The sequence below is a fragment of the Ochlerotatus camptorhynchus genome, unplaced genomic scaffold (genome assembly GCF_037179485.1).
Source record: "Ochlerotatus camptorhynchus isolate MF236.1 unplaced genomic scaffold, CSIRO-AGI_Acam_v1.1 ptg000010l, whole genome shotgun sequence".
NCBI lineage: Eukaryota > Metazoa > Arthropoda > Insecta > Diptera > Culicidae > Ochlerotatus > Ochlerotatus camptorhynchus.
Genome location: NW_027040502.1, coordinates 3723890 through 3751231, shown reverse-complemented (window position 1 = coordinate 3751231; position 27342 = coordinate 3723890). Strand labels below are relative to the sequence as shown.

Here is a 27342-nt window from a genome sequence, read left to right as displayed (position 1 = left end):
ACCGAGAGGCGCTAAGATGGCGATTTTGCAAATTTCTCGCACTTATTTAAAATAGTTCCCGTGTAACAAAATTGATGAAATTTTGGATTTCGGATCCATTTATAATGCAGATTACGAGTATGAATTTACCTCAACACCCCCAAACAACCCAATTAGTAACCAAATTTCTGAAATTTAGTTTCGCATCTGGAAAAAATAGTAATTAAAATAGGATTCTGAAGAAAAAAAAATCACGATATTATATTCTGTGCGATCAACCAGCAATTCGAGATGTTCGACCAGGACCCCCCTTTCGGTAGCACAGTTTTCACGAGGCGCGAGCGCGACCAAAGCAAAACTGTCAAAAACATCACTCGAAAAGGAATATCGCATCGAAAGGAAAACCTTCGATGACATCAGCCGTACAGAGTCGCGAGCGAAAGGATATTCTACCACCCCGTAAAGAAAGGACTTTCAGTCAGGATCGGGAGAGAGAACGATGATGTTGTAGTAATCGCGAGTGCTCGAGTACGTGTGGAGGATTATTGCAGTACGGAACTACATTTTCGAGTGGTGTCGAAGAAAATTTCCCAATTTGCCAATCTGCTGGCACCGTCCGCGACCGTATCCGGTTGGTGATGAAAGTTCGAAAGGCGGAGCAGTGTTTGCCGTATTGCGATAGCCACGATCGAATGGCCCACAGCGCGAAAAACTGCCAGGATTCGAGAGTTCCCCTGGGCCAGACGAATTTTGCTCGATGCTAGTGGAATAATTTTTGCAGCAGCAGAATTCCACACTACCAAGAGAGTGGGAGCGAAAGGATTCGAACACGGGAAAAAAGCGAGAGCAGTGGGAGAGTTTGAGAGCGAACACACAAAACACGGACGAACGAAAGGAGCAAAACTAGGAAGACCTGGAAGCACTCTGAATGCATTCTGAATAAATAATTTGACAGATTTCCCGAGCTGCGAGCTGATAGGATAGTGGAAAACTCCGTAGGAATATTTTTTTGGTTCAAGCTTTTCGATTATAGTAACCTAGCCGCTAGATATATAGTAAATAAAATTCGAGGGTCCAGCCAGTATGATCGATGAAATCGTGGATCGGATCATACAGTTCTTCTCTACCGGACTGGTGGAGAAAATCATCAAAGCTCTTCTGGTCCTATGTGACCGCTTCGTGAACTTTATCCTATCGCTGTGTGAAGGAAACAACTACAAGAAGAAAGACGAAACGGTAGACGTGCTGTACAGCAGCGGGAACTTTCTCGTCATAAACAAGAAGCACGATCTGCTGATCAATTCGAATGATACGAAAAAGGTAAACTAGCAACATGTAGATGAGCAGAAGCAAAGAACCGAAAGTTAACTGAAAATTGCAATTCCAGAAAACGGTCCAAACCATCATGAGGAAACAGTTCCCGGAGTACGTACAGGATAATTTGACGCACGACTTCTACTTTGCCCATCGGTTGGACTTTGCCACCAGTGGGATACTGTGCATACCGCTGAACAAGAATGCATGCAAGGAGGTCTGTCAGGTGTTTGAGGAGCAACGGGCGCGAAAGTACTATCTGGCGCTGCTGCGGGGTCACACGGACTTTGACGAGGAAGTGATCGACATTGCGATTGGTAAGTGGACAGGGATGTTTAGCTTTTGAACTGCCATTCAACCGGCATGGATTTTCTTTTTTCTCGTCAGCAAGAATGACATCATCCAATTTAGTTGGGTGTCGCTAAAAAATGTTATGAGGCGAAGAAGGATGTCAGAGTTTCTTGTACTTACCAGCCATTGTTGAGTGTGGTTGGTCCTAGCTCTAAATGTTTGGACATTCGTGCATTAAAGATATTCACAAACATTGCACGCACCGTGGTTCCTTCAAGCTTGGAGGCTTTTTGGATTCCACTACTACATATTTTGAATTAACATTTCGGGCACAAATGTTGTTTTCGTTTTTGCGGTGTAGCTCCAAAAGTGTAGCTGTGTCAACAAGCGCGAGTTATTGACAGCTCAACATGATTTGTTTAGTTGAAGATGCTAAGCGTCAAATAACAGACTTATAGCGAATTGTGGTCATTTTATACGATAGATGAGGAGATGAAAGTCTAGAGTTGATAGGTCAACAACTTTGAGGAAGGTGCAAATCGGGTTGATCATCTCTCTTTACCAAACTCCCTAGTTGAAGAGGGATGGTGAGGGGTGTTCCCCCAGCCCCCGCCACCACTGGCAAAAAGAGATGATCACCGATTTGCTCATGTACCTACGATAGGTGAAAACAGTTCTAACGATTGTACCGCACTCAAGTCGTTCTTTAAAGGGAGGCAATTTAATAACGATTTCCTGGCTGGCTGGCTGGATATTGCAAGAAATACACGGTGATGTCAGCGTTCCTGAGTATCTGATTAAGGAACTGGCTTATAACTGAAAAACTGAATGGTAATCTTAAAAACTAACCCAACAACTGCGAGCGTCATCCTGTCAACGTTGCAATTTAATAACGTTTTCCGGCTTAGTATAGTAATGGGATCAAATGTTATGCCGATCAATGCATTAACATTGCTTAACCATAAAATGTTTAAATTTTAATATTTCCTAGTTTAGTTTAGTTATACCCTCCCCATGGACATGGAGGTTGACGGTACTGAAGCAAAGGGTTATGTTTAATTTCTTTATATTTGCAACGATGATGATTTCCCATAGTGACACATATCACCTTCTTAATGCTTCAGTATACCTCAAACGATTAATTCTTGGTTGTTAATAGAACTTCCTTGATGCAATCGGCTGCTTCATGCAGACTGAGCAATTCTGATTATAGTATCAGATTTGTTCTGTATACAGAGGAACTGGGAGGGCTTATTAGAAACTTCTCACCAATAAAGTAATGACCTTCTAGTAAATTTTGCATATCATTCTATTAATATTTTATTTTATTTAAGCATATTATTTTTGTTACAGTCAGGGATGGAAAATCATTTACATTCATTTACATTCATTTGCCTCTAACTTTTTTCATCAACAGAATTCCATAAAATAGTGTTTGAAGCTTTTGTAGTTTTTGATATGAACTACATTTTTTTTCAATAACTAAAATCTGTATCTCTTATGCATGATGAATCAGAGTGATAAGAACCCACCTTTGTTTTTCAGTGAATGTTAATTGCATTCACTGAAAAACAATAACATGTTCTGTCAGCTCTATTTCGTCATGCATAAGAGATACAGATTTTAGTTATTAAAAAAAGTTGTAGTTCATATCAAAAACTACAAAAGCTTCATACATTATTTTACGGTATTCTGTTGATGAAAAAAGTTAGAGGCAAATGAATGTAAATGAATGCACGAAATGAATGTAAATGATTTTCCATCCCTGGTTACAGTCAATTAGCATTAGCATACAATACAAGAGATTTAATATTACTTGCTCAGTTTTGCGTAAAATAATCAATATGTATTTTGCTTGTAATTACCTTTGATTTTTTTTTTGTGATTTCAAAATTTTCCTAGTTTTGTTAGAAGTTTCGAAGCTAACACATGTCCACAGGCCTAATAGAAAGATAGACAGACAAAGCGTATCATGAAGAATAGTTGCATGCAGGGTTGCTTCCACTCACTTGCTATAGATGAGTGATTTTCGGAGTTTTGAATTCATTAGATGTTGTAATGGGGGTTTGTGTTGTTGGATGCGGGAGGAGATTGGAGGGCGGGTGTTTGACGCATAGGGCCTGTCAATTTCGCTTTCAGAGTGTCGCAGTCGGCGGTTTTATGATTCGTGAGCGCTCGCGATTCGTAGAATCGTTGATTGTGACTGCCGGTGGATTTGGCGGGTTTTGTGTGTCGGACGCTTGCTTTTTGGCCTTTTCTTGTGTCTAACATGTGCAGAGTATCATTATAGCGTCTAATGGTTTTGAGATTCCTGGTTGCGTGAAATATACTTGTGAGAATATCTTTTTGAGATTTTAGTAGTCACGTTTTGTTTGTAGTTTATATGTTATTTCTTTCATGTAATTATCGTAAATAATAGTTATTCAATAATAGATAATTCATCCATATATTCAATAATAAATTTACGAATGACTATAATTTGGATACCTAACAATTGGACAGAATCACTAGCAAGAATAGGTTGTGTTCGCCTTCGAAAATATCGATTCGTTTTTTCAGGGTTGTAGTTTTGGTTTTCATCAGTGGCCCGGCTCTGATTGTGAACGATATAGGTAGTATTTTTAGGTAACTATTTAGCTTTTAGCACAACTTTGCTACTACGAATCCACAAAAGACATTAAATTGGAGGCGGATTCTGGTACGGAATTACAGGCTGCTATTCTGAGCAACTTATCTTCATAAAATTAAAAATTACATTTAGGTATTAATTAGCAAATATGAATAGTAGTTAACTTTAACATAATTTTGATAAAACAATCATTTCATCCAGTTCACTTTAAAACAAACAAGTATGAAAGGAGATTGCTTAGAATAAAGATAAAAGTAATAAGCGCAATATTAAACGACATTAAATTTGAATCTGATACGGTAGGCCATATAACAGAGTCGATAGCCATTGCAAATCAACCATCTCTACACACTAATCCAGCATTTATATGTTCGGTATTTTTTTGTACTGGGCTTACACGGTAAAATGAAAGTTACTGAAAGTTCAGTTTAAATCAGGTGAATAACCGACGTTCTGTAAAACACAAACTGAACTTCGGTATCGTTTGATGCAAAATACTGTACACAGAATATTTATTTACTGAGAAAGTCGTTAATTTCCAAATTTTCGTGATTTCACGAAAAGTCAGTAAAAATAATTACTGTGCACAAAGTAGTCTTTATTTTTTTACCGACTGGTCAGCAACATAGCCACCTTGTTTTACCGACCACGAATTGTAAAACTCTAACCTGTCAATTTTATTCCCGCCGCCATTTAAGCTTCAGTAAAATCCGGGAGCAAGTGTAATCGCGCAGTTTTGTTAAAATCGAGTTTAAAATTTGAATTGCCGGCGCCGGTGGTGTAGTGGTAAGCGTGACTGCTTTCTAACACCCCGATGGGTCCATTAAGTCGTCATATTAATTGGCATATTATAAGCGGTGAATTGCACCAGGATTCATGCTTTTATTACTGCACATTCACTACTTTTAATATAACTGGGTAACACGGTATAATAATGAACCAAACAACTGTCTTCTCAGTTAAATGCAGCAAAATAAACAAAAAGGAAATACTGGGTTTTCCAGTATACGCAACTCGAACTAATTACTGAATGAACAGTTATTTTTGACAGATTGACTTTACGGACAGTTCGGTAATGCAAATTATTTCTGTGATGATTACTGGGCGATCCGCAATTCAAAAACCCAGTAAAATTTTACTGACTCCAGTAATCTAAAGTTAGTGTGTACCTGCTTTTTTTCCTAACTTTCACTATTATTGCTGTTACTCTGACTATCCCCTATGTTCAACAGCTTTCCTTACTATCCGGTATCGTAAACAGGATTCATTTAACCCCTGTGGTTATTATTCTGTGATGCCAAATCTATACCTCTACCCTGGTGCAGTATGGACAGAGATTTTTCGCTGGTGACTTGGCCCTATGACCCCCTTCTGTGCTTGAAAATAAAAATGAAAATGAAATGAAATGAAATTTTTGAGTGTACAAGCACCACCGAGGGGCGCTAAGGTGGTGATTTTTGCTAATGTAATCACTTATTTAAAATAGTTCCAGTGCTCCAAAATTACAAATGTGCATTTCCTCAATATCCCTAAGGAATCCAATTTTTTGATTAGGAAAAGCTTTTTGAAATTAAATAAATCTAAATTGGGTTCTTTGTGGGTAATGCATAGGGGCTGTTCATAAACTACGTAGACAGTTTATGGGGGGGAGGGGGTTTGACAATATCCACGGCCCATACAAAAAAATGTATGGTCAATTGTCTACGCAGGGGAAGGGGGGTCAAGAATCGTAAAAAACCGTCTACGTAGTTAATTAACAGCCCCATATTTGTAATCTGCATTGAAAATGGAACCGAAATCCAAAATCTCATCAACTTTGGTGCACTGGAACTATTTTAAATAAATGTGATACACCCCAGCAGGCCTGGGTTCAATCCCAGTCGGCGCCGCCGAGATGTTCTGAGGCATAACATCTCTGATCACGCCTTCCTTCAGATGGGAAGTAAAGCCGTTGGTCCCCGGTTCATGAGTTGATGGGTCGATAGGTAGGGTCCAGGTGTGGGAGCTGCCTTCCTGGCACGTCGGTAGCATTGGTGCTGAGCACGGAAAACAAGATCGACGGAAAAAACAAACCAAAGGAACAAAAATAAATAAAAATAAAGTGATTACTTTAGCAAAAATCACCATCTTAGTGCCCCTCGAACGTAGTTTGTATGGGAGCGAGCTGTCAATTTGTTACTATTGAGTCCATTTTTTTTTTTTTTTTTTTTTTTTTATCTTTATTAAGGAGACTTTCAGACATTGAGTCTATTGAGTCAAACAGTGAAGTGGTTATTGGAGCTTAGCCGGCGCCGGTGGTGTAGTGGTAAGCGTTACTGCTTTTTTAACCCAATGAGTTCAATTCCAGCCGAGGTCGGTGGGATTTTTCTGAGGCATAAAAATCTCCGGTCTCGTCTTCCTTCGGAAGGGAAGTAAAGCCGTTGTTCCCGGCCCATGTGTGTTTAAGTGGGTGCGATATGCTACGCGGGTGTGGAAGCTGCCTTCCTGCACATTCGATTGCCGTCAATGGATGGCAATCGATGTCCGTCGGTGATTGACATCGAAATTGTGGAACAGAGACCGACGTTAAATAAAGGAAAGAAGAAGTTATTTGGCTTTAAATCATAATTTAAAAATCGATAACGAAGCACTTTCAGGTGATGGATTGCCATCGATATATTTTTTTTTTAAATTAAAGAGCCCAATGATATTTGAATTATTCCATTGCAAACACAACCCAAGTAACCAACAAGCCCGCTAATTCGCCTTCTTGCAATATAAGGCTGTTGCACGGCTAACATAGGGCATGCTAAGCTTTATATTAGCCGCATATTAGCCTTATATTGCAAAAAAGATAAATTAGCGGGGTTGTTGGTTACTTGGGAATAGTTTCGCAATAAAGTCACACTAATGATTTTATGATGCTGACCGAAGTTTTATTAAGAACAAATGTAGATAAGGTTCATCATTGCCTCCTGCGCTCATTTTATGCCTGATTTGGCTCTATTTTTAGCTATAAATGAACATGTAATGGGCTTTATTCTCAGTAAATATCCGGAACACTAAATCCAATCATTCCAATGATATTTGCAATCAGTAAAATGTGGTTCTAGTGGAAGTGTAACGGTGTTACAAGAATATGATTACATTAAAATTAAATTTAAGGAAAACAAATTTGAATTCAAATGAATTATATATAAATGATACAAGTCCCCTCGAAAAGTTTGGTAGCGGGTAGCGCTAAAGCTAAAAAAATATTCACTGCCGTTCATAGGGGGTTACAGGCAACCAATAAGAAACGAACACGTCCTCGCGATAGAATTTTCAATAGAAGCCATAGGGAGCTTCATGATAAAATTCCTAGCATCGGCCTCAGTCCGGTTTAGTCAATTCGCATGAAAGGGTGTTCCGAAGTAAGAAAGTGGTGAAGAATAGAATACAGAGGAGAAAGTGAAAATTATTAAAATTAGCAAAAGTGAGTTAACGGGTATTTCATCCTAGAGGCAAATTGAAAATTATACTAATTCTTATGGATAGATCTTTTTATAGTAAAATTAGTAATCCCACCATGAGTGAAAAACGTGTGTGAATGCTTGTAGAGTTGTAATCAGGTAACTTTAGAACATGAACTTATAAAAAAATTGCCTTGATGTTAAATCTGTTCGTCGTTTGAAGATTTCCTTCAAACGAAGGCCGCTGGTTGGGGCATAAATTCATAAGCTCACCACGTGGAGAAACACCCACCGAAAACCGGAGAGAATCGCTAGAGAGCGATCAAGGTCGTACCCCCGTCAACTTTCGTACGACAGCCGAAGTAGGAGACGACGATTCCACCGAAAGCACGCCGCCGGTACTGGTAGTACCCCATCATCTCCCACTCTTCGCCACCGAAGGGAACGACAAAACCGTTGTCCGTTCAGTCGTACTACCGTATGGCCCCGAAAAACCTGTGAGACGTCACGAGGTAGGATTCCCGGCAGTGCTTTCTCTCCTACGGCGAACAGGGACCACGATAACCTACAAGGTCCCCTCAGCGAATATCTCTGCTAGGTGTGAGACACTAAGCTGAAATCCACCGTCAATAAAACGGACAAGCACTGTATGGTGTCCATCGTCCACCGCCCGCTGCCAGCATAAATCACGTAGGGCGGTGATAGTTCATCGTTAGAACTTTCACCACGAGGTTCATCGCAACGTAGCATCGTACCGGTACGCAACGTAACGCCGGCAAAGTCATCGCATGTCTCCCGCCACCCACCGGTCATCAGCCAACGCCAGTCACCGAGAAAACTACAAGAATCAGGTGATGTACTAGAAGGGGATAGTAAAGATAAGATGAACCATAACGAAATGGACTAGAGTATGTTAAGCTAGGGAGAATAAATGCAGGCGAAACCGATACGGCGTCTTGGCTAACTTGATCGAATCCATGCAAGTAGTTTTGTTGGTTTATTTTAAATATAATCGAAGTGACTTGAATTAGTTTCTGGACGTTTTTGTTGGTTGATTGGTTGCACGTGTCTTTAGGTGTTCGGAAGTGAACCTATATCAGAGTCTCATCGGGCATTCGTAACATCGCGACTTTGCGACAGCTTTGCTGTCTGGCGCGGAAGCAAAGATCGTTTTTGTTGTGCTTCCACGCTTGTTACAGAAGCTGTCCAGCAATACGTTTTGCTGGAACTCGATCTCAGAATTTGGTGTGTACAGCCCTATAGAGAACTTCGTAGAAATTCAAGTAGCATCTTATAAAATCAGGAAATTTTATCAGACTTCGTAGAATTTCAGGAAACTTTCTAGCAGTGCAGCAAATATTTTAGAAGTTCAGCTTACTTTGATTTTTTTATTGCGTTCATTTAAAAGACCCCCTCGCCTATTGGGCACTGCTTGGGCCGATGACCATTATTTACAATTAGATCCCTTCCCGCTTTTATTTTTCAAATAAAACGTATTACCCTCTATTTGATAAGTTCCATTATTTTCATCTAAACGATCTGTTTGCTGACCAGTCTGGATCAAAAGGGGCCATCAACATTTGTAAACAAACCGTTCCAAAGCTCTTTACTCACAAAGCGAAGGCCACCCACGCAAACCAACACCAAACTTCCACCTACTCGATGATGGTGTTGGTTTGTGTGGGCGGCCTTCGATTTGAGAGGAATGGGCTTTGGAACGGTTTGTTTACAAATGCTGATGGGCGCTTTTCTATTGTTGATCCAGCAGTCTTCTGGGTGCACTGATAAGCACGAACTTTCTTTTTTTTGCGTTCTCCTTGTGCTTCGACAGCCGGCGTTTGTTGGTATTTTCAATGAAATCCTTTGTTGCGTTTGATGAGCTGGTGCTAGAATTTTCGTCGTTACTTCAACGTTTGAAGTGTAATGATCCTCGGTTTGATTGTCGGTGTTTCGCTGTTGTTCTTCTGCTGAGAACCCGGTGAAAGCAGGAGATGATTGACCCGATGTCGTTGGCTGGTTTTGTTCGATATCCATCGACGGGAAGTCAGCGAGACTGACTACCCCCTCGGTTAGTGGAGCTGCTGGAGCGGTGCTATTGTTCGATGTGGCTACATCCAAACATTTATGTTTGGGATGTGCTGCTCGGCGACAATGACGGCACGTTTCTGGTTGCTTGTCGTACGTTATCAACGATGTTTCGTTGTCGATCGTGATGTATGATGGAATGGCGCTTTCGAGTAGTATTCGCAAAACTCGAACACCTCTCAGGAATCCTGGGAAGTAGTCCTTCCATTTCTCATGTCGACTGGAAATCACTGTCCCGTACTTTACCATGTGGTTCATAACAGTGGCTTGTGGCCATGCCAGAGGAAGGTCATGCACTCGAACGGTCACTGCTTCACAATCCATATATACCGGGATTTTGAAATAACTCTTCGTACAGAGAAACGCGTGTTTATATAGTTGTGCGCCTTTTCATATCGCAAGGCAACTTCATTGTTTATCATCTCAATAAAAACACAATTTTGGAGGTTATGAAACTGAATGCATCTAACGTCCAAATTTTTCCACTTTTCCCGCATTGGGACGATCTGGAAGGACACTGAAGTCAACAACAAGTGTGTTTTTACGAACTACACTCATTTTCGCTACAATCTTTCACCAAGTTAAGCAGAGCAGAAAGAGCACACGTCCGATGAATACGAGTAATGGCTGTCGAATGAGCTTACTTTGATGAAGTTAAGTGAACATCGGAGAACTTCATTGAACTTTGTAGAAGTGAAGAAAATTCTGTAGAAATTCACCAAATTTCGTGGACCAGTTTACGTAGAAGTTTAGTGAATTTTGTAGTACTGAATTGAACTTTGCAACAATTTAGCGAACCTTAGATAAATTCTGAAAATTCTTTGATGTTCAAGAATCTTTCTTTAACTTTAAGGAACATCGTAAACATTCAGGGATTTCTTAGATGATCAGGGATAAGCGGCGCCGGTGGTGTAGTGGTAAGCGTGATTACCTCTCACTCTCACCCCAGCAGGCCTGGGTTCAATCCCAGTCAGCGCCGCCGGGATGTTCTGAGGCATAATATCTCTGATTCCCTTCAGAAGGGAAGTACCAGGCCAGCGACAAGGCCTATACCAACAGCAGCGTTTGACAGTAGGCAGCATGTCCCGGGCTCAAATCATTTATTTTGCTGTGCTGGGCCCGCTGTCACTGTATAACGTGTTGCCTACGCGCCTGCCACTGGGCTGGGAAGTACAGACGTTGGTCCCCAGTTCATGAGTTGATTAGTCGATAGGTAGGGTCCAGGTGTGGGAGCTGCCTCCCTGGCGTCGGTAGCATTGGTGCTCAGCACGATCTCTGTCCCATATCTGTCGTGTAGACCAGAACCAGCCTCTGGAAGTAACTCCTCAGAATCCTGCACAGGTAGTCAGGGACCCTTATTTTATGCAGCGCTTTGACAATGGCTTTCCAGCTACGCTGTTGAACGCATTCTTGACGTCGATCGTTATCACGGTGCAATATCGATCTCCTCTTCGCTTCTGTTTGGACGCCTTCTCGGCTCTCTCGACCATTGTCCGAATTGCATCCACCGTTGATCTCCCTGTCCGGAATCCAAACTGCCTCTCCGACAATCCAAAACAAAAGCTGATAGGGATGATTAGGTTGAAGCATTGTCCCTTACAATTCAATGAAATAGTGAGCATTCCGTGTACCATATTGGACTCCCGGTGTCTCAATTCTCGAGCGTTTTAATCTTCGAACTAATTCTCCAATTCGTCCTTCTGTAACTCGGGTTTTCTCTTTTGCAGTTCGTGCTTCTTCTGGTAGCCTCGATATTCCTGGTTCAGCCTGGCCTGGTCCTGATCCTGTGGGACTTCCTTCTTGGTCTATCCGGGTCATGCTGCGCCTTGATAAGAATTATGACTTTTCACCTGTCACTTTTGAAAACCATTTAATAACAATTCAAGACCAACAATTGAAATGGCCTTAACTCCATTTTATAAACAAGCCAATCGCTTCCAGTCGCCTTGGACGTTCAAGGACCTAATGTCCTCCTCAACTGCACAAAGCCAACGCGTGCGTGGCCTACCCCGAAGCCGACGTCCTCTTCCGGGTTCCCTGCTGAATATTGACTTCGCTTGACGCTCTTCCGACATTCGTGCCACATGTCCAGCCCACTGTAGCTTGCCGTGTTTTATTAGCTTCACAATATCCATGCCATTATATACTTGGTACAACTCGTGATTCATGCGACGCCGCCAGATGCCATTTTCCAGTTTACCGCCGAGCATTGTCAACGTCTTGTACAGCGCGAATTTCGTTTTCGTACGCAAGCTGCGGGATTTCAGCTGGCTACGCAACCCGTAGAAAGCCCTGTTCGCGGCTGCAATACGCTTTTTCACCTCGCGGGTAACATCATTATCGCACGTCACTAAAGTACCAAGATAAACAAATTCCATCTGAATACTGAATCGTACGCTGCCTTGAAACTCTATGAACAGATGATCAGTCTGCAAGTTGTATTCCCGGAACTTCTTAAGGGTTTGACGCAGGGTAAACATTTGATCCGTCGTTGATCGACCCTCACGTTGGTGGTTCCACACAGCTTGACCATCGTCGTCGATGTGTGTTCTGTTTGTAGATGCTCTCTCGTTCTCTCCGTTCAGCAACGTCTCGAAGTACTCCTTCCACCTGGCAGCCACCATCGTTTTATCTGTCAGCAGATTACCTTCACGGTCATAACACATGGTGGGAGACGGCGCTGCCTTACTCCACACGCCATTGACAGTTGCGTAAAACCTTCGCATATCATTCCGCTCCATATTTTCTTGCGCCACAGCAATAACGCGTTCCTCGTACTGCCTTTTTTTCCTGCGATGGGTTCGTTTCTCGGCTGACCTTGCTACCCTGTACCGCTCTCTGTTCTGACGGGTACCAGACACCAACATCCGGCTTCTGGCGACGTTCTTCTCCTCTGTCACTCGCTGGCACTCCTCGTCAATCCACCCGTTTCGGGGGCGCCTCTAAGCTGTACCTATCACCTCTCGTTCTGTTGTGCTCACCGCTCCGTGGACAGCTTCCCACAGATTGTTGAGATTCTCGTTCACGTTGATTTCCGCTATCCACTCATTCAGCTTCTGGTGGTACTCGGCAGCAACACCATCTACTGTCAAACGCTGGATGTCGAAACGCATCGATCTCCGGTTTCTCGAACTCGTAACGGTCGATAGACGCGCTCGAATTTTCGCGACAACGAGGTAGTGATCCGAGTCGATATTAGGACCCCTGAAGGCAGCTAACCGAAGCATGAAATCCAACAAGGCTCCAGGGGTCGATCGCATATCAGCAGAGATGCTCAAAGCTGACCCCATGCTATCCGCACAAATGTTGCATCAACTATTCTGTAATATCTGGGACACCGCGACTTTTCCGGCCGACTGGATGCAGGGCATCTTAGTGAAGGTCCCAAAGAAAGGGGATCTGACTGTGCGACAATTGGCGAGGCATCATGTTACTGTGTATTGTTCTCAAAGTTCTGTACAAAGTTATCCTGAATCGGATACAGGAGAAGATCGACGCGACTCTCCGACGGCAGCAGGCAGGATTCCGTGCCGGAAGATCTTGTGTGGACCATATTGTCACGCTCCGCATCATCCTGGAGCAGTTCAATGAATTCCAAGAGTTCCTTTATTTGGTATTCATTGACTACGAAAAAGCTTTCGACCGTCTCAATCACGAGAATCTGTGGGGCGCCCTGAGACGCAAGTCCGTCCCGGATAAAATCGTCAACCTCATCGAAGCGCAGTATGAGGCTTTCACGTGCAGAGTTCTGCATAACGGAGCCTTGTCCGACCCTATACGGGTAGTCGCTGGTGTGAGACAAGGATGTATACTATCACCGCTACTGTTTCTCATCGTAATCGACGAGATCATGGTAGGTGCAATTAATCATGTTTTGTTGTTTTTGAGATCATCCACATCCAGAGGGCCAGTCACTTTCGAATGTATGGGAATGGTAGGAAACCATTTGGAAATGCATGAAAATTTTCAGTTTTTATTCATTATCGTCTTTATGGGCAGTTTTAGATGCACAAAAATTGCACGAGTACATTACTATGGTGATAAGGTAAACACTCGTTTATCTGTTTCCTTCTGTGAAAGCATGTTTAGTCACAAATCGTGGATTTTCTGATATTCTCCATACTGCAAAAATGATTTTCCTACCACTGAAGGGGCGACATCTCTCGGATCTTCAGTATAGCTACTACTCAAATCATATAATTAATTGACCGTGTACCGAACCGTGGGCTGCTTTGGCAGCCTATCACCATGGAGCATCTCAATGACTTCGATTTGGCTGATGATGTTGCTCTACTAGCACAACGGCGCTCTGATATGCAGAGTAAGCTCAATGACCTAGCCGAACGCTCCTCTGCGGCGGGTCTCACCATCAACGTCAACAAGATCAAATCGTTGGATATCAACACGGGCAACCCTTCCAACTTTACGGTAGCGGGGCAAGCAGTGGAGAAGGTCGAAAGTTTCCAATTACTTGGCAGCCAAATAGCGTCGGACGGGGGGGCCAAGAGCGACATAGGTGCACGAATCAAGAAGGCTAGGGCTGCCTTTGCGAGTTTACGAAACGTATGGAGATCCAACCAGATAAGTCAACGCACCAAAATCCGAATTTTCAACTCGAACGTGAAATCTGTGTTGTTATACGCCAGCGAGACGTGGTGTGTATCAGCGGAGAACACTCAAAAGCTGCAGGTCTTCATCAACCGATGCCTGCGGTATATAATTCGTGCCTGGTGGCCTCACAACTGGATCTCGAATGCCGAGCTCCATCGTCGATGTCATCAGAAGCCGATAGCAACAGAAATTCGAGAGCGAAAGTGGAGGTGGGTCGGCCACACACTTCGACGGGGTGGAAACGAAATCAACAAGCAAGCGCTGGATTGGAATCCGGCAGGACATCGCAGCAGAGGCAGACCCAGGGGCTCATGGCGGCGGAGCCTCAATAAAGAAATTAAGCAAGTCGATAGGAATCTGACCTGGGCCCAGGTCAAGGCAAAAGCGAGCAGCCGCCCACGATGGAAGTCTTTCACGTTGGCCCTTTGCACCGCTGGTGGTGCACAGGACCCTTAAGTAAGTAAAGAAGGTCCTGACATCTACGACATCCGAGAAATGCCGACCATCCACCAACACGTGGTCGATCTGGGAGCAAGTTTCGCCATTAGGGTGTCTCCAGGTGTGCTTTCGGATATCCTTGCGTGCAAAGTGGTGGGTGCTACTGATGGCCATATCACGAGCAGCAGCGAAGTTTATCAGCTTCAGGCCATAATCATTCGTTGCAGAGTGAAGGCTCTCTGTTCCAATGATTGGGCGAAAGAATTCCTCTCTTCCGACCTGCGCGTTTGCATCTCCGATGATAATCTTCACGTCGTGTTTAGGGCACTCATCATAGGTTTTATACAGGCTTTCGAAACCAACTCCGTGTTCTGCTCTATCGCCACCGCTGTAGTAGATATGGTATTTGAACGATGTGTTGGCGATAGGATCTACCGCCCTGAATTCACGTTCTCCAGATCTAAGCCACCGTACTTCTTGAATAGCAGCCACACTCACATTCACCTTTTGCAGTTCACGGGCCAGAAGGCCCACTCGTCCAGGTTCATTTAACGTTCTAACATTCCTTGAACCGAGTTTCCATTCATTGTCCTTATTTCGTTGCCGTTGGGTCAGTTGCCGAAAATTCCGTTCGTTTTTTCTTCTTCTTACTTAATTTTTCTGAGTACTTTTATAATTCAGTATGCTACCGTACCAGGGTCGCGATTCATCGATACATCGTATTGATGGGGCTGCCATCTTAGGTTTAGTTGACACGATTCAACATTTCTTTTTCAGCCGGTGGATCCCAGACAGACGCTGTTCGAGCCGCACCACCTGGTGGACAGACGCTCGACGATTCGCACCTCCTCAGCCTTGCTATCATCACGATATGGGTTAATCGTGATGACATTGCCCACACCCCACTACCAGCACATATATGGGCATATACTGGCTGTCATCATCCGACACGTGGAAGCGTGAGGTAGGAGCTTGTGAAGACCATAGCTATGTTGGACGCTCTTTCCCCTGTGGTCCTCACCATTTTGGGGTGTCCTACCTGTTCATTATGTTGGTTTGCCTTTGCGGACTTCCGTTCGTGATAAAATGGCCTTACAGTTTGTTAAGGCCATTTCAATTGTTGGTCTTGAATTATAAGCGTTTAATGTCATCATTAATAAAAAGAAGGGACTTCGGATGTTAATCTAAATGCAAATATAGAGGTACCAGACATGTTTTGCAACTCACAGAGGACGAACAATTAACGAAAAACAGATTATGCGTAGTTTCCGATAGATGTCACCGCAAACAACAGCAGTCACATCTGATGGAATTAAATGCAGAAGCTTGATTAAATGGTTAATTAGCTTGGGACCGAAGGTCTGGTATTTCCTAAGCCATAAAATGGTGCATGTTGACTCGGGACCCTCTGGTCTTAGTGTTAGTCTATGCTTATACGTCTGAGGAATCAATTCTCAAGACTTCTCTTAATGCCGAATTGCCCCATCAGTGTGTTTTGGGTAAATAGAAGATCAGAATAAGCATTACAAGCAGTACATATTCTTCCTTTGATTCCTTTGTTTATCCGTTCGAAATACAAGTCTTGGGGAAATTACCTAGCGCAAAGCCAACCGTGGGAGAAAGTTGCCGGATATTCATTACATAATATATTTCCACCTCCTAACGTCGCTTCTTTCGGCTTCTTCTTCCAGGCGAGGACATCCGATTCAAGGACACCAGCAAGAAGATGTGCACTATCCTCGAGGATGAACTGTGCCAAAATCCGCGCCGCAGCATCACCAAGGTGCTGGTGCTCGATCGGGGCTACTACAATGGGAAACCGGTCACCAAAGTGCTCTTGCGACCAATAACCGGCCGGCGGCACCAGCTGCGGCTACACTGTTCCCAAATTGGGCACGTGATCGTCGGGGACTACACGTACAGTCTCAAGATCGACACGTCGCCGCCGCGTATGTTTCTGCATGCCTTCCGCCTAGTGCTGCCCAATTCGTTCGAGAACATCGACATCCAAACCGACGATCCGTTCACGGAGAAGGCCCTCAAGTACAAGTGGAAGGTCGTCGAGCAGGTGAACGGCATTGCGAATGCGTTCGATCTGATAGATTCTTTTTAACATTTGTGGGAACCATGTAGTTACCAACTGCGTAGGACTCGCACGTTTACGTTTCGGCTGGAGCAATTTCGTCGGCGGTTAAATGTAAATATTCGATCGATTTCGCGAATTTACTCGCTTTAGGTTCTAGCGTCGTCCTCTTCTCGCAGTTAATTAAAAAAAAAAAAACATCCGAAATGGCTACCCGATGTTTACGTTGGGCATCGATAACAATCCCTGGGGAGAAGCCCCAGGAGGGAGAGGACGGCTCGATTAGGTTTTTTCTTGAATCCGCGAAATTCTACTAACTCCATTTAGACGTATTATGTAAATGATGACGAATGACCTAACATATATGGCAGCGCATGATAGACGACGTACCCGGGGGAACTCAACTCAAATTCAAACTGTAGTCATTTTTAAGCGACGATTAAGGTGCCGGGGAATGGTTCATTCCCACGTTTTGGCGGGAAGTGTGAGACCGTAGGTGATAGCAGGTGCAGAAAAGACATTTCAAGCAGCGAAGATGTACTTAACCTAAGATGGACATGTTCAGCCACATTCACACTAATGAGAATCTAATAACTAGTTACACATTTGATCTTATTATTAGTTGAAGTTTAGAAGTATTTACTTAAAGAATAACAAAGGTACTTTAGATTAAAAAAAAAAAGTGCGAATCCGTAGATGATATCGATGATAAGAAAATGACAGACTTAGAGACGAGTATAGATAGTGATTCAATTCCCAATCAAAAACAGAACAGATGTGCTAGTTTTGGGATTTGCTTGCCGTTCTTAACTTTCTCTTTATACGTTCAAATTAGCGTTGCCAATTTTCTATGATCAACATTCGATAGCTGTGTTTTCCGTTCGTTTTTATGTGATTGGTTCTACCAGATTTAAGGGAAGGTTTGCATTTCTTTCCACCAATTTTAGTGTAAGAAGGCTTGTTCCCGTACATTAGTTTCTGTACAGAAAAGTTGTTCTCGTACTTTCTGCGCGTGCCTCCCCTCTGCAGAAAGAGAGGAGCGTTCCTATAGTTTCGCTTCCTTTCTAAAACTACCCAATAAATGGCACTTGTATATTGTTAAAGAGGAAATTTCATCTTCGATGCTCAAATCGCGAACGAAAAGCATCGAACAGCGTGTTAAAACAGATCGATTCCGTTTCCAAGACATTTGTACGTCTTTTGCAAAGTGCTGAACTACCAAGAAACAAGTGTAACAAATTTCACTCTAGACTAGATTACAAATTGAAAACTAATCAACGCAAACGGACAAAGTTATAAAAAAAATCGCAGAATATATATCGCCCAGCACTAATTTTTATATGAAAAATGTCAGAAGAAAATTGAGGGACGATGTCTCTGAACCAAAAAAAAAAAAGAAGCGAGGAGAAATGAACAGATTCTAGAAAGCTCTCTTCTTTTTCACTTGTAAAACTATTCGAAAAGCTTAGAAAAATCGAAGAGCAGGCAAATTTTGCGTTTACATTGAATCGAACTTCTAACTTACTGCGTTATCGTTTTCGAATTTTCCGTAGTTGTATAACACATAAATAGAATGAATCAGAAGAAAAAAAAAACAATAGAACAATTTAGAAAGAGAACAGTAGGTGGTTTGAGCTGAAGCAGTTATTTCGTTCCTTTGTATTGTTTCATTAGAGTTGAGTTATTGTTATAGTTGTGAATCGTTAGGCTGCCGCCCGAAAATTGCGATGTCCAAGCACGACGAGGAAGCCGGGTTACGAGATTATCCTGTACCGAGTACGTTTAGCCGAAAGCTTTTTGGGTCTTCCTGTCGGGAGGAGAATCTACATCTGAATCGACGGGAGGATCGGTGTTGAGGATTTACTACAGAATGTAAGTGTGTTCAGTATCGGGAAGAAATTCATCTGTTGCTAAATGACTCTGTTTTTTTTTTCATTTCAGCACGTTTTAACCAATATGGCTGATGTATGAATTCTTTGCCACACTGCCATTTTACTCTTCTTTTACGAGTCTCCTTATACGACGTCAAAGAGAACAAAGCAGCAAAAGGAACAACTCAGGAAGGTTTAGTTAATTTTCCGGAACGAAGCGGCAGCTTGAATTGAAATGTTCAGTTGTGTTTAATTTCGAATCTTATGGATAAACAGAAGTTAAACGTTTCTCGTTTGAATTGAATTTCTCTTATTGCGCTCTTAACTTACAAATACGAACTCACACACACACACACACTGTTGTCAGTCAGTCAAAAACATTACGAAAGCGAAGTGAATGACTCATTCAAAGAGTATTGCTACAAGCTTACAAAGAAAAACACAAACATACACACGGGTACGAAACCCTTTCAGAAACACAAACAAACAAACACTCCCACACACACACACATACACATACATTTGTTGAATGGAACCAATCTCTCAATCTGCCTGGCAAACAAACAGGAACAATAGCGATAGTTTCGTCGGGAGAAACCCAACAGAAAACAATTGTACGTAAAACCAAATGTAAAGTACGACACCTCCTTGTTTGAATATCAACAACAGAGAAAAGAACAGGAAATAAAATAATGCTTTTTTGAAGTCATTGAAGAATGCTGGTGGCGCTGTATTTTATGTGAAAGAAACATTCTACCGTCAACGGTAATTGAATATGCTATTTAACTTCTACCTAAGGGGTAAGTCGCTCTGCCACCTTCTGCTTCGGGTTCTCTGTGTAATTACAGCTGATCTGGCAATAACAGAGTAGCAACCGTGGGCGGCCAATCATGCTCATGCTTACCGTGCAGGCAGTCCTAGCATCTTTTTTGGCCTATTCTGCGCAGCGTGTGAAGTGAGGTGACACGCTGTCACTTGTGAAGTGACAATTCAGTGCTAACATTTGAAAACGGCACAAAAGCCATTTGTAAACAAATGGTTTGTGGGCCCTTTACTCACTACTTGAAGTACACCCACGCGACACAACAGCAACATCGAGTAGGGGAAATTTTCCCCTACCTGACGATGCTGTTGGTTTGCGTGGGCGTCCTTCGGGTAGCGAGTAAAGGGCCCACAAACCATTTGTTTACAAATGGCTTTTGCGCCGTTTTCAAATGTTAGCACTGAATTGTCACCTCTGTCGAGGCGACTCTCCGTGCAAATCAAATGGAGAGTCACCTCACCCGAGGTGACAATTGTCACTTCACCATCACCGCGCAGAATAGGCCTATTTATTTTCAAAAAAATGTCAACATTCTTAGCAGTGGTGCTAGAATTTATGAAAAAAAATTGCTTTTCACGTGGCGGAAGGATGTTTGAAAGTGTGGTTTTGTCGAGGGGGACGAAAGTAATCTGTTTTAAATTTCTTTTAACGAATGTCAATAAAATTTGCTTAATTTTCTCGAATTTGTTTTGGATAACTTCGATTTGTTATAAATTAACGCGCGCCTTTCGATATTATCCGATTTCATCCACTATTCATCGATCATCATGAATGTGTTAGAATTAACGAGCATTATGCTGATATTATTTTTAGTGTGTAGCGTGATGTGAACTGCTTTTGTGATTGTTTCAAACCCTTCAAGTTCCAACTCTGGAAGCAACGAAAATATCTGCCAGAGGGTTGGTGACCTAATTGACTACCAGCATTGATGGCCAAACGTGACCAAACCATAGATGTTCACCATGTTGCCATGTTCACCGGATGCCAGAGTAGTGCAAATCATAGTCTGTGATCTTGAAGCGACTATACCCAAGGCAAAGATGAATGCAATTCCCCTTTTTTAAATATTTCTAGAAGATTTACTTTACATGAGCCAATTAAGAATACATTCACTTGTTGCGAACCGCCATCGTAACGCACAGACGCAAGCCTCCATTTCGCCATTGTCGTGACCACAGCTCCAGTCACCAGGCGCCAACTTCCAGACCCGTCGAACCCACCGATCCGCCATTGTTGACGGACTGATCAAGCCACGGACCGCCAGCAAACACCACCGGTTCGTACCAAAGCAGCTGAAACCCATAGAACACACCCCACAATAGCCCAATAAAACCTCACAATCCACACCATAATTCCAGGTAAATAAATTCCTAGATTTTTTCAACCCACACTTTAGCTTTCAACTTGGCTTTCAATTTATTTAACATTATTTCTACGCACTTATAAATGATTACCGACTTCGGTATTTTTGACCGAACTTTCAACAGCTGAAGTGTTTGGTAAACATGAGGTATTTTAATTCATTACTTTTAAGATTTCAAACTTGATTTCAAAATTGGAAAATTGCCGTAAAAGCTCAACGCAGATGTCGCCACTGCATGATGATGATAATGTTGACAGACTGCATGTAAAATTCGTGAAAATTAGCGTTAAATCATAATTTTCATCAAGCCTGTGTATTTTTTTTCCAATATAACATTCGAATTGAAGAAGAAAACGTTTTTACAATCAGACTGATGTGCATCTTTGACTTTTCCAGTTGAACTTTCATAAGATATATTCATTTCATTTCGCGGCTAAATCAATGCTGCATCGTAAATATGATGTAAACAGAAGTAAATTGCTCAATTACTCAAAATAAAGATGATTTGTCATCTTGTTATCACTTTGAAGACCATCTAGCACCATTTTATAGTATGGTGCGTGTTGAGTAAAGCAAGTTCCGTTGCGTTTTCCGTCGAAAATTGTGAGTATCAATATGTTTGCTTAGAAAAGGCCAAAACGAACATTTATTGAATATTGGCGTCCTATACAACCAATTCTCCATCACCACCAGCATGATACAACCTTTCCTAAGTAAATTCACTTAATTTCCACTTTCATCTTAGTGGAAATCGCACATATTCACAATTTTCCGAAAAATGCAGCTGCGCAGGAGGTAACCTCTCGCTTTGGATGCAAACTTGTTATGCATTATTTTCCATGAAAACATCTCCGATCCATACCGAAATAATAACAATTAGTTTTCAAACACGTTTTCTTACACGATTCAAGCAAAAGTTTCCACGGGAAATTATTAGTTTTTCTTTATGGACCGATTTGCCCCAAAAATCATCTGTTTTACTTGGAAAATTTGGAAACTATCCTCCTTCTAGTAGTTCTCACTTCTAAATGTAGGAGGCGAAAGCTTGGAAAAGTTTCACTGCAAGACGCCAATTGGCGTCTTGCAGCGAAACTTTTCCAAGCTTTCGCCACCTACATTTCGAAGTGAGAACTACTAGAAGGAGGATAGTTTCCAAATTTTCTAAGTAAAACAGACGCTTTTTGGGGCAAATCGGTCCATAAAGAAAAACTAATAATTTCCCGTGGAAACTTTTGCTTGAATCGTGTAAGAAAACGTGTTTGAAAACTATTTGTTATTATTTCGGTATGGATCGGAGATATTTTCATGGAAAATAATGCATAACAAGTTTGCACCCACAGGGAGAGGTTACCTCCTGCGCAGCTGCATTTTTCAGAAAATGGTAAATATGTGCGATTTTCACTAAGATGAAAGTGGAAATTAAGTGCATTTACTTAGGAAAGGTTGTATCATGCTGGTGGTAATAGAGAATTGGTTGTATAGGACGCCAATATTCAATAAATGTTCATTTTGGCCTTTTTTAAGCAAACATATTGATACTCACAATTTTCGACGGAAAACGAACCGGAACTTGATTTACTTAACAAGCACCATACTATAAAATGATGCTAGATGGTCTTCAAAGTGATAACAAGATGACAAATCATCTTTATTTTGAGTAATTGAGCAATTTACTTCTGTTTACCATCATATTTACGATGCAGCATTGATGGAGCTGTGAAATGAAATGAATATATCTTTTGAAAGTTCACCTGAAAAAGTCAAAGATGCACATCAGTCTGATCGTAAAAACTTTTTCTTCTTCAATTCGAATGTTATATTGGAAGGATTTCACGTAGGCTTGATGAAAATTATAATTTAATGCTAATTTTCACGAATTTTATATGCAGTCTGTCAACATTATCATCATCATGCAGTGGCGACATCTGCGTTGAGCTTTTGCGGCAATCTTCCAATGGCAAGACTCGATTATTTAAATAAGGTTGGCAGTGTTTTGAAATTAAAATTTAGTGTAGCAGCGTTTCAATGTGGGTCAAAGTTTTACCGAACGTTCAGCTGTTGAATGATCGGTAAAAAATACACAAAGTCAGTAATAATTTCTAAGTGTGTATAGAAATCCCACTGGTTTTACCAATTCCCCAATAGTTTACTATCTCGGTTAGGATTCTTGCGCTTTTCCATGAATAGAGCATTCTACGAGACATTTCTGGTTAAATTCATGAATGAACGCATAATACTCTTGTAAATCTTTGAAGTAAACCTGCCGACCGAGAGTACGTGTCGCTATAGCGAAGCTATAGGAATAACCGAAGAAATTCATGTTACAGTAAACAAGCCCGGTCTAACCGTGAACGAGGTAGTTTTCACAATACCGCGCCTACTGGGGGTTATTCGGAGAGTTGAAGTGACTTTTGTCTCTTGTGAAGTGAGAAAAATCACGACGTGGTGACGTGACTCTCTGTGCAAATCAAATGAAGAGTCACGTCACCACGACGTGACTTTTCTCCCTGCATTAGACCAAGCGCACTGGTGCGTTGTTAAACGCAATTTACTAACCACCATCATAACACGACACAGCACGACACCGCACCGGCAGTTGCCAAACAGGTTGGGAAATAGAAACTTACCGTTTCGGTGAACAGTGGGTGTGCTGATTTGGCAACCCGATCCAACGTTGCTATTGACAAATCCAAGTTTCAATCGGCCACCGTGGCGCTGCAATCGCAGCGGTGATAAGTCCGAAATAATGTGTCAAACTGAATACATTTTTGAAATTTCAACCAAAAAACTATTATTTTGTATTTATTCTAGCGAGTTTCTGTGGGAGTCAAAACATGATCCGAGCAAAAAAGTAGTTATCGTGCTTTGTTTCGAAAATATCTTCCAAATAAACAAACATCATCCAGATCACCCGATTCGTCCACCGACTAAATCTATCGCCACTTAAAAATGAATTTCAGTCGGTGTATTAATCAGCAGATTAAATCGTTTTTCGTCTGGTGCTACACCGAGCAATCGGCCTATTTAATAGATTTTCGTCGATGGATTTAGTCGGCCAACTTTGTCTGCTGTTTAATCGGCAGATGATTTCAAACCTTAACATGTTTTCTGTAATTTACCTGTCTTGAAGTAGCTTTTTATTTAGGAACAACCCGCATAAGCGCGAACCATAAATTGACCTTACCTAAAATGGTTATAAATTGTTTATAATCTCTGCCAAACTTCAACTGAAATGGTTATGGAACTTTACATGAACGTTTAATGATAAAGTTTTAACCTTAAGTATTATAGTTTTTTGGAAGTGGACCTTACAAATAATGGGTTGTTAAGAACCATTACCATTCAAAATTCTTGTTTTCTCCATACATTTTCGGAAAGAAAACTATACTAAAACCTTTTAACTTATGGTTTGAGAACATTAATGGTAATGGTTATGGTAACCAGTAAGGTCCATGAATGGTTTTGTAACATCGATCAACTTTATGTGGAATATATCGCGAATTGGTTGCCTGCAAATTACTGATTACCAATTCACGATATATTTCACGTAAAGTTGAGCGATAATACAAAACCATTAATGGACCTTACTGACTACCATAACCATAACCATTAATGTTCTCAAACCATAAGTAAAAACGTTCTAATATAGTTCTCTTTCCGATAATGTATGGAGAAAACAAGAATTTGGAATGGTAATGGTTCTTAACAACCCATTATTTGTAAGGTCCGCTTCCAAAAAACCATAATACATAAGGTTAAAACGTTATCACACAAACGTTCATGTAAAGTTCCATAACCATTTCAGTTGAAGTTTAGCAGGGATTATAAACAATTTATAACCATTATCGGTAAGGTCATGTGATGGTTCGCGTTTATGCGGGAATGCATTACAAAACAATTTTATGCATTTTGTACAAGGTTCATCCATGCTGACAAGAAATTTGCATGAAATTACATTGAAATTAAACAATTTTGCAAACAATCAATGAAATTGTCAAGGGCTGTCACAGACTTATCACCGTCGGTTAGTGCTTATTCCTGCCACCAGGCGCGCAGGAGTTTAAGTTGGATTTCTCAATTCGAAGAAACAAAACAAAACAAAGTGAAACGCCAAAAGGTTTCTACGAATCTCGAAGCTCGTCTAGCGGTAAAATTTGTTTTCAAGTGTTCTGTATTTAATTTGGCAGAAGTGAAACTAATGTGAAAATGAGTGCGTCGAAGCCACGGGGAAAGAATTGGACCCATCTGGAAGACGAAGCGTTGTGTCGGGCATGGCTTGATGTGTCTCAGGACGCGATTGTTGGGACAAATCAAAAAGCCGAAAATCTGTACGGGAGAATCTACGAGAAATTCGTAGAAATTTGCACAGACAACAGCGTCACAGCCCACCCGGAACTACGAGCTCCAAGCGGCATAAAAGGCAGGTGGCATTTTATTAACAAATCCGTCAGCAAGTGCTGGATGCATGGCACAAATAAATGCTCACCAGCGAAGCGATGCTTCCCCGGAAGACAATCTCAAAGAGGCGTTGACGCTGTATGCCACCAAAGAGAAAACACCGTTTGTCATCATGCACTGCTACAGGATTTTGGAAAATGTACCGAAGTGTAGTACCATATTCTGAAGGTATTTTTAATTTTTTATACTAGCAAACATCAACTTTAGGCCCCTGCACACGTGTGGAAAATCACGCATCGCTACTACCGTGGCAGCGAAAACGAGATTTAGAAATACCTATTTTTATAAGATTCGACGCCCACGCAAACGCGGCTGTGTTACCGTGTTTTTAAAAGTGCATCAACTGATTTGAATTAGGATATTTTAAACCGCACTCGCGTTGCCAATACGGTACTACTTGGTACTACTGCATGATGTGTCGGAAGTGTGCAGTGGGCTTTAAACATTTAAAACTATTACAGCAAATCATTTTGTTGCATTTCCATTTTATTTTGCAGGTGCCAGCCGTGAAGCGCTCAATTGAACAAGTCTCAAACGACGGAGTTGAAGAAATTGACCTAGTCGAAGTAGGAAAATCCTCCACGGGAATCAGTAATGCAATCGATCGGCCCAGGGGAAGAAATGCTAGTAAAATTCAGAAAGTTAATCGCTCGGAAACACTTGAACTCGCCACAGCCGGTAAACTATTATCTGAGGCTGCCAATACAAGGGCAAACGACGGTATCCAACGGACAAAGGCGCTCAAGAGAATCGCGAATCACTCGATCAAGTCGGTTGATTTTAGCGAGTTGAGTGATGTTGTCAAGCAATACTATATGCTGGAGCAGCGTCGTATCCTGGAGGAAACATACCAAGAAGTGGCGTATGCTTCTGAAGAATCCACTATGGAACTCACGGATGCGATGTATGTTACTGAAGATCACGTCGGGGAAGACAATGACAACCCCGAGGAAAATGATGAATGATCATAATGATAATTTATGATAGCTATGGTGAAGAATATGAAATGCAGGAGTTAGAAGTTCTTGATCCTATTAGTGAGTAATTCATTAATAATTTGCACTGATCAAGAGGACTAACGTGTTAAAATTTGTAGTTTTATTTTATTGAATACTACTATCGGAATATGTTAATTGTATTTTTTAACATATTTAAAATAAACAAAATAATTAAATACATTGCCTGAAATTGAAAAAAATATAATTTAAATTTTTGAGGATTATTTAGAATTCTTAAAGGCTCTTGATTGGGATTCCTGGGGAACCTTGGTTAATAATTTATGACAAATCATTCTGGCAGGGGAAACCACATTCACTGGTGATCAACCACATTCACTCGTTTTGATGGATATTAAACATATAGGGAGGTTTTAATCAGCTTGTTTGTTCAACAAATATATAGTCACTTGGACTCTCGGAATAACCCCCGCTGACTGACTTTGACCGGTACGGTAAGGGATTACGTTTTACGGTAAGATTACGGTAAGGGATTACGTTTTGCTTCGCAGTGGGCACTAGCTTCCACCTCGGCTTCCACAAAGCAATTTCGTAGCGCTGAATTCATTTGCTCTTAAAAGTATATATTCTTAAAATCTACAATACTAGAGCTTCCTAAATGACCATCATTTGGCGGAACCATCTCTATCTCCGAACGGTCTTAAAACACAAATCTTTAATTCTGGTGTTACGACGTTGAACAATTCAGTGCCAACATTTCAAAGGGGCGTAATTGCTTTTGTAAACAAAGACTTTAGCCGTCGATTTCTCGCAAATAAAAGCTCACTCCTCCAAATTAACAATGCTAGCTGGAAGAGGAAATATTCCCTCGCATTCCCCTACCTGTTGGTGCAATCAATTTTCATGAGTGAGCTTTTATTTGCGAGAAAGCCATTGTTTATAAATGCAATTACGCCCCTTTGAAATGTTGGCACTGAATTATCACTCGACCACAGTCTCACCGAAATGTA

At 41.6% G+C, this 27342-nt stretch overlaps 1 protein-coding gene and 1 pseudogene across 1 annotated transcript; both read left to right on the top strand.

Annotated features, from left to right (window-relative positions):
• Window positions 1-369: 369 nt before the first annotated feature.
• On the top strand, window positions 370-19449 carry LOC135700062 (RNA pseudouridylate synthase domain-containing protein 1-like). The gene is made up of 4 exons (XM_065220454.1): window positions 370-1299; window positions 1367-1610; window positions 16470-18733; window positions 18803-19449. The coding sequence occupies exons 1-3, from the start codon at window positions 1063-1065 to the stop codon at window positions 16889-16891; spliced, it is 903 nt and encodes a 300-aa protein (XP_065076526.1). The 5' UTR covers window positions 370-1062; the 3' UTR covers window positions 16892-18733; window positions 18803-19449.
• Window positions 19450-25124: 5675 nt separating this feature from the next.
• Window positions 25125-26341, top strand: LOC135699417 (uncharacterized; annotated as a pseudogene).
• Window positions 26342-27342: the final 1001 nt, after the last annotated feature.

Bases quoted from the DNA above. Each gene is read 5' to 3' on its own strand.
- LOC135700062 (XM_065220454.1), top strand. From the start codon at position 1,063: ATGATCGATGAAATCGTGGATCGGATCATACAGTTCTTCTCTACCGGA. The intron at 1,300-1,366 runs GTAAACTAGCAA...TTGCAATTCCAG, and splicing joins ATTCGAATGATACGAAAAAG to AAAACGGTCCAAACCATCAT. The intron at 1,611-16,469 runs GTAAGTGGACAG...TTCTTCTTCCAG, and splicing joins AGTGATCGACATTGCGATTG to GCGAGGACATCCGATTCAAG.